This window comes from Vicia villosa, unplaced genomic scaffold (genome assembly GCF_029867415.1).
Source record: "Vicia villosa cultivar HV-30 ecotype Madison, WI unplaced genomic scaffold, Vvil1.0 ctg.001682F_1_1, whole genome shotgun sequence".
NCBI classification, from domain to species: domain Eukaryota; kingdom Viridiplantae; phylum Streptophyta; class Magnoliopsida; order Fabales; family Fabaceae; genus Vicia; species Vicia villosa.
The window spans coordinates 128,967-136,034 of record NW_026705697.1 but is presented as its reverse complement, the minus strand read 5'-3'; the positions used below and the strand labels follow the sequence as shown (position 1 = coordinate 136,034).

Below are 7,068 nucleotides of genomic sequence, written 5' to 3'. Positions count from 1 at the left end.
TCCACATTCTTCACCCCTAATGTAGTAGGTGTCTCAATTGAGCTAGGAAGTGTCCCCATTGGTCTTGAACTCAGAGCTTGCGCCATTCAGGGTTGTAAGGGTTGTTGTTGCCCATATAGTTGGCAGAAAATAGGTTTGCAATGCATTCTTCAAACAAATGTGCCCCTCCAAAGTAGACACATGAAACTTCTGATGCGTCAGTAACCACCTTTAGTGGTTCAGGCTTAGTCGCTTATGGAGTCATCAGATTCTTCATCATTTGATGAATTTGGGTCACTTGAGCAGCAAGGGTTAAAGTTTAAGTGAATTCATAAACTCCAGCAGGTCTCTTATGAGTATTGCTCACATTAGCTATAGTAAAAGGCCATTAGTAAGTGTTGGTCGTGATGCTCTCTATCAACCGATATCCTTCTTCATAGGATTTAGATAAAAGCACTCATCCACTAGATGTATCAAGCTGTTCCTTAAAGAAGGAACTAGCCCATTATAGAATATATCGAGCTGGATGCAAATAGGGATGTCATGGTGAGGGCATTGCCTAAGTAGCTCCTTGAACCGTTCCCAAGCTTCAAATAGGGATTCTTCATCTCCTTGCCTAAATGATGATATTTCGTTTCTCATCTTTGCATTCATCGAAGGAGGAAAATACATAGCTAAGAATTCTCATCCAAGTCATTCCATGTGGCAATGGAATTAGAATCTAAGGAATTTAACCAACTTTTGGCTCTATCCCTTAGAGACTAAGGAAACTACCTTAACCGGAAGGCATCATCAGTCACGCCTTGAATTTTGAAGTTGCTAGCTACATCCAGAAATTGCCTCAAATGTAGATGAGGGTCTTCATTGAGAGATCCAGAATATTGACCAGTAGTTTGTAGCATTTGGAACATCATCGGTTTGAATTCAAATTAACCTGCAGTGAGTTCTGGTAAGACAATGCCAGTATTCATGGAAGTAGGATCAAAGACATCATATTCTCTGATGTACTGTGCCCTGTCATTGACATTACAAAAAATGTCATTGTCTGCCATAACTGGGATATACTCTTCTTCGTCTGAATCCTCTGGTAAAGGTGAAGGTCATTCTGGTTGATCAATGTCAGGCAGATTAACTTCTGCATGAACTTTTGGGATAGTCTAGCACATATATGCCTTCTTAGCACCCTGAAGGTTCTTTTAGGTTCAAAAAATTCGTTGTGAATAGGGTGCAACAATCTGTGCGAGCAATGGCTTACACCTGTTGTGACACCAAACCACAACAGAATGTCAGAAACATAAATGCTTAAAATGAAATCTAATAGACTCAAATACAAAAAATAAAATGTAGTAAAAATAACTCCACGACAACGAAACCAAAAACTTGTTCGTAATTCTCAAAGGTGTCACATGCATGTATACACGTTTTCTTGCAACAACTAATAAGTATAAGAGTGTTATACCTATTGGGAGTGTTACTACTTAGATATGACTTTTGTATTAAAACTATTATTTCACTTTAAGCATAAGTAGAGAAATAGCAATAGGTGATGATTTTGAATCCAGCTTCTTGTAAAGTAAGAAAAAAAATAAGGATAGTGTGGTGTAAAATTATAAGAACTCCATATTTAAGCGTGCTTGATTTTGAGCAATTTTTGGATGGGTGACCTTCTGGAAAGTTTCTCGAAAAGTGTGTGAGTAAGGACGAATCTTGTTGAAAAGACCCGTGTTGGTTTGTGGGGTCAGTCGATAATCGTGAAAGCAATTTGAGGCGTTACAAATGTATCAGAGCAGTCGAAATAATATTTAGTCATTGTGTGTTTGATTGTGAAATTATATTAGCATGATTAAGGGTATTTGGTAAGGGTAGGTGTGAGAACTTATTCTTAATTGATTAATTTTAAATTAAAACCTTAGAATAATATTATAATGATATTTATTACTATTATTATTAGTATTATAATGGAAATTGAGGAAAATAAAATACAATTATTGTTAGAGAATTGTCAAATCTAATTTCACTTCTCCACCTAACACTTCCATCATCAATAAGCACTACACATCATAGAAAGAAGAAAAAATTATATTGTATAGTAAAAAATTAAAAAAAATAGAAAAAACAAAAAATATTAAACTTTGTATATATTAAATAAATTATTCATTGTAACAATTAAAAGGAATTATAAAATTAATCCTTATCAAATAAAAATACGATTTTTTATAATATTTTGTAAAAAAACATTGTGGATCTGGTTTTTAGAAAAGTTTTTTTTGTCTAATATCCCACAATATCTGACTTTTATAAATAGTAAGATTTCACATCAAACCCTATATATTAGAGTATAGATATGGTAAATATTAGATGTAATATTATACATTGAAAGTAAATCTCATATATTCAAGATTTCCATTAAATAAAAACTACAAATATGTGTATAATTTAAAATACAATTATAATAACAACAATACTGATTTTCAAACTTCAAACATATGATAACCATAGGTAATAAATTATAGTAATAATATATGCACCCTGTAACAATGTTGAATGGTAAGAAAAAATATCAGCATTAATAGTAGTAAATATAAAATTAATTTTATAATAAAAGCAAATCTCAATATTTTTTTTTTATCAATGGTAAATTGCATCCACAAAATTGTAACGATTAAGAAATTGAAAAAACTCAACAATATATATCTTGTACAAAGTTTTTTAAAAAATAAATTTAATTAAATTTTCAACCTCAAAATAAATCTACATAAATAAAAATAGGTAATGTTAACGAGTGCCCCAGGGACACTGGTTAAGAGATTAAAATGGTAAGTTGAGCATTGTTTAATAAAGTAATAAGATATGTTTTTACCCAAAATATATGTATTAAATGCATTGAAAACATAAATAGTCAACTTTTTAAAAGAAGATTAGATATATTCAATGTGTTGAATCTAGAATATCTTTTTTATTTGGTATGCTTAACCAGTGCCCCTGAGGCACTCGTTAGCATGACCCATAAAAATAAGATTCAATTTAGCCTCTTGTTTTAATACATATTTTCTTCTTCGTATCTCCATCTCCAGATCTATGTGTAACCTAACAAAACAAAAGAAGGGGAGAATGATGTTAAAAAGAAGGTGGTGACAAGATTAATAACTTAAATGAAAACAACAGATCTGATGTAAAATTGCTAACCACAAATCATGTTTTCACAAACATTGTTGCTGTATTTTTACTATCCATTTTTGCATTCTTATTGATAGATCTATAACTTGAAAAAAATACAAGAACTAAAAGATGTAAAGACATGAAAAAGAGAAAAAAAATTATGTTCAAACTTACATATTCAATGTTGTTTTATTATGATTTTCCATGTGGGTATCAATAAATTAACAACCTGGAAAAAAGGAAAAAGAAATCATAAAAGTGTAAAAAATTAGTAAAGATAAAAATATGATATATGAATGAATAAAAAATATTGAAGTTGAAGAAGAAAGAATAATTAGAGAGAAGCTACAATGGAAGAGAGAGAGAGAGAGAGAAGAGAGAAAGAGAAGTTGTTGGAAAAAATAGAAGGAGTGTTTTGAATATTAAGAGAGAACTAAATGATTTGATTGGAATAGAAATAAGAAAAGAGTAATGATGTTAATTGAGTAAAATATGGGGATAAAAGATATTTTGCCTTCCCAACAAAAGATAAAAAAATGTTTTATTAGATTGTAGTCATGCATTGGTTCTAATGAAATGGAAAGCATTTGAAAAAAAAAAGCAAATTGAAAAAGCAACGTTGAGTATAAGAAACTACAACAACTGAAAAAAATTAAAGAAGGAAGAAGAAGCCATCCACGTGGTGGAATAAGGGACCAGAAGGGCAAAATAGTATTTGGCAGAACATAAAATTTTATATATTATAGATATGACGGAATTAAATTGTGCGTCGGATGTCTCTACTCGTACAATACTATGATCAATATCAATGGAGAACAAAGATGGATTGAAGAAAATTGTGGATATGCTCAGAAAGTTGAATTAACATGGACTTCAACTCAATTTCTACACTTTTAACATGGAAATGAGGGTATAATGTGAATATGTGATCAAGGAAATGATAAAAAGGAGTAAGCATAACCAAAAAACATGTACTAATCTTATCATGGGCTGGATCAAACTGATAAGCTTTTAGTAGCTGTTAAATGGTCGTTAAGGATAAAGAATATGGAATTTTGAATTTAATTAACCCATATGGAACTTTTAGTGTAGTCTTGAATTTTCAAATACTTGTAGTTTGAAGAATAGCTTGATCTTTGAGTCCTATTTGAGTAGTAGTACTTAATATATTTCGTTGGGTGTGTATAATGTTTACATTTTAGAGTTCCACTAACCATTTCTATGCATTTGAACATTTACTCATTTTCTTTTGTTGACATCTTAGTACATTTCACATATTTTCATAAAACATTCTTAAGTATCAGTCTCAAGTATTTGAACAATGTATTTTAACTCGCTGATTATACAAACTAAGTGAAATTTAATTTTTATTGAGAAGGAAAAAATATACATACAAATAGTTTTAATAGACATATAAAGTTTTGTATTCCTATAGGACAATATTACTACATCCTCGCATTATGGGGATGGTTTGTCTACTTTTTTAAATTAATTTTTATAAAAGAAAAAAATTATTAAGCAGGAGCTGAAGCTGGTGAAGTTGAAGGTGATGCTGAACTTGAAGCTGGTGAAGTTGAAGGTGATGCTGAAGCTGAAGCTGGTGAAGCTGAAGGTGATGTAGAATCCGAAGTTGGTGAAGCTGAAGGTGATGCTGAAGTTGAAGCTGGTGAAGCTGAAGGTGATGCTGAAGGAGAAGTTGGTGAAGCTGAAGGTGATGCCGAAGTTGAACCTCCGCAAACAGGAGCTTTTCCTGTAACTACTGGTTTTACATGAGAACATTTAGCTACTGCTGGTGCTCCATTGAATGTGAGATCAACATTATTTAACTCCACACCATCGCATGGTACACCACTGCTACAAATAATAATCACTCCTTCTGATGTTCCAGATGTACCCTTAATGTTCTTGAATGTAACCTTGCTTAGCTTTATTTGTGATGGATTCTAAACCATACAAAATGTTAGTCATATAAATTCAAATTTAAAAATTAACATATAAAGATGCGAGTGATTATTACCTTTTTGGAACATTGATTCCATGGACAATACTCTTGATCAACGATGACAGGGTTCATGACATCATTCATGGTAATATCTTCAAAATGCATATCACTAACAGTAATTTTTCCTGGTGTATCAGGCCAAGTCTTAATCCTCACACCATTTTCAGTTTTTGTAAGAGTACAATTCTTAACTATAAAACCTGCTACATCCTCTTCATTTGGATACTTTCCAAGGCTTCCAACACTAATACCATGTCCAGGTCCACATTTCACATTTTCGACAGTTACATTTTTGCTACCATCACCCAATGATACGCAATCATCTCCAGTGCCAATGTCGGTATTAATAATTGTAACACCATTTGATCTTCCCAAGTGGATTCCATCAGTGTTAGGACTTTCATCAGGAGCTATAATTTTGACGGCATCAAATTTGATATTGGTACACCCCAGAACCATAAAATGAAAATATTTGCTGTCCTTAGATGTAACACCAGTGACCAAGCAGTTTTTGCAGTTTGCAAAATACACATTCTGTTGGAATTCAACCAAAAAACTTAATTATAATGCTTTTTTGTGGGAATTCAACCAAAAACCTTAATTATTATGATTTTGTTGGAATTCAACCAAAATACTTAATTATGAGTACGACTTTTCATTATTGAATATAGTTTTTTGGGTGATTAATACTTACAATTGCGCGTAGTTTGGAACCTTTTCCATGATCTTTATCTTTCCAAGCAATTGAGGCATCTTTCCATGCAGTTGCACCTTGACCATCAAAAACTCCTTTCCCAGATACGGTAAGGGAGTCTATACCATCAAACCTGATCCATTGTTCAGCTCCTTTAAGGTCAGCATTGTTCGGAGGTGCTTGAATTGTGCCATCGACTTGAACTTCAACAGGAGCCTTACAAGGACCTTTAACTTCTAATAAACCCATCTTGTATGTACCAACCGGAATCACAATTTTGGCGGCAGTTGTTGATGCACATGCTTCGTTCCAAGCAGTGGTGAAAGCCTTATGAAGGGAAAAATTACAGTCGATTAAAAACTAATTATTTTCTCATTCTTAATTCAACAAGAATAATTATTAGAAACTAATTGTTTTCTCATTTTAAATTCAACATAAATTATTATTATAAACTAATTGCTTTCTCATTGTCGACTCAACAGGAATAATTATTACCTTGGTGATATCTGCATCTGGTGCTCCACCAAATTTTGTTATGTCAAAGACCCCGGATTGAGCTGCAACAAGGTCCGCTAGAAAATATAGGAATGAAATAATTATGGAAATTTTGAAGTTCTTCATCATATCCTCTTTGATTATTATTATTTTTATATACTTTTACTTCTCTTGAATGATTGTGTTACTTCAGAGTAAGGTGGAACACTATTTATACTTGAATTTATCATGAACAAGGCAAACAAACTATTTCTAAATATGTCTCATTCCTTTTTTATTTGTTTGGTTCTTTTTTGTGTTTATTAATAACAATCATTTTTCATCTCATGTGGATAACAAGTTACTATACTTGTCTTTGACTTTATCATTACACTTTTACTTTCTAAATATAACACTAAGGAGACTAATTATAATACGATTTAATTTGTTAACAATTGTTAGTCATTTTTCAAAATTAACCTTTGTTTATCTTTCCATTGTGGTATTTTTTTACTAAAACATAAAATAAAAAATAATTGTAAGTATTTTGGTAAAAATATCATTAGTAATGTTGCAACTTTAAAAGTTTTCGTTTTAAAAAAGAGAAACCCATAAAAAAATTGTTTTGGTTGATGAACCTATAACATTGAACTCACTTGATAGTCCCTCTGCATTCTATGTAACTGAAGCTCTAAGAAAGATTTATTTTGAAGGAAAGATAGATTTTTTTCCATTCACCAGTTGCGGAGACACTTTTAAT

General features: G+C 31.6%; 1 protein-coding gene and 1 non-coding gene across 2 annotated transcripts; one reads left to right on the top strand and one right to left on the bottom strand.

The window, feature by feature from the left end:
- The first annotated feature begins 517 nt into the window (after window positions 1–517).
- Window positions 518–624, top strand: LOC131636275 (small nucleolar RNA R71). The gene has a single exon (XR_009294009.1). It is a non-coding gene; the product is annotated as a small nucleolar RNA R71 (small nucleolar RNA).
- Window positions 625–4,478: 3,854 nt separating this feature from the next.
- LOC131636264 (polygalacturonase-like) lies at window positions 4,479–6,508 on the bottom strand. The gene is made up of 4 exons (XM_058906896.1): window positions 6,330–6,508; window positions 5,835–6,161; window positions 5,156–5,674; window positions 4,479–5,081 (listed from the first exon to the last, which is right to left on the bottom strand). Exons 1-4 carry the CDS (start codon window positions 6,456–6,458, stop codon window positions 4,653–4,655), a joined length of 1,404 nt encoding a protein of 467 aa, XP_058762879.1. The 5' UTR covers window positions 6,459–6,508; the 3' UTR covers window positions 4,479–4,652.
- Window positions 6,509–7,068: the final 560 nt, after the last annotated feature.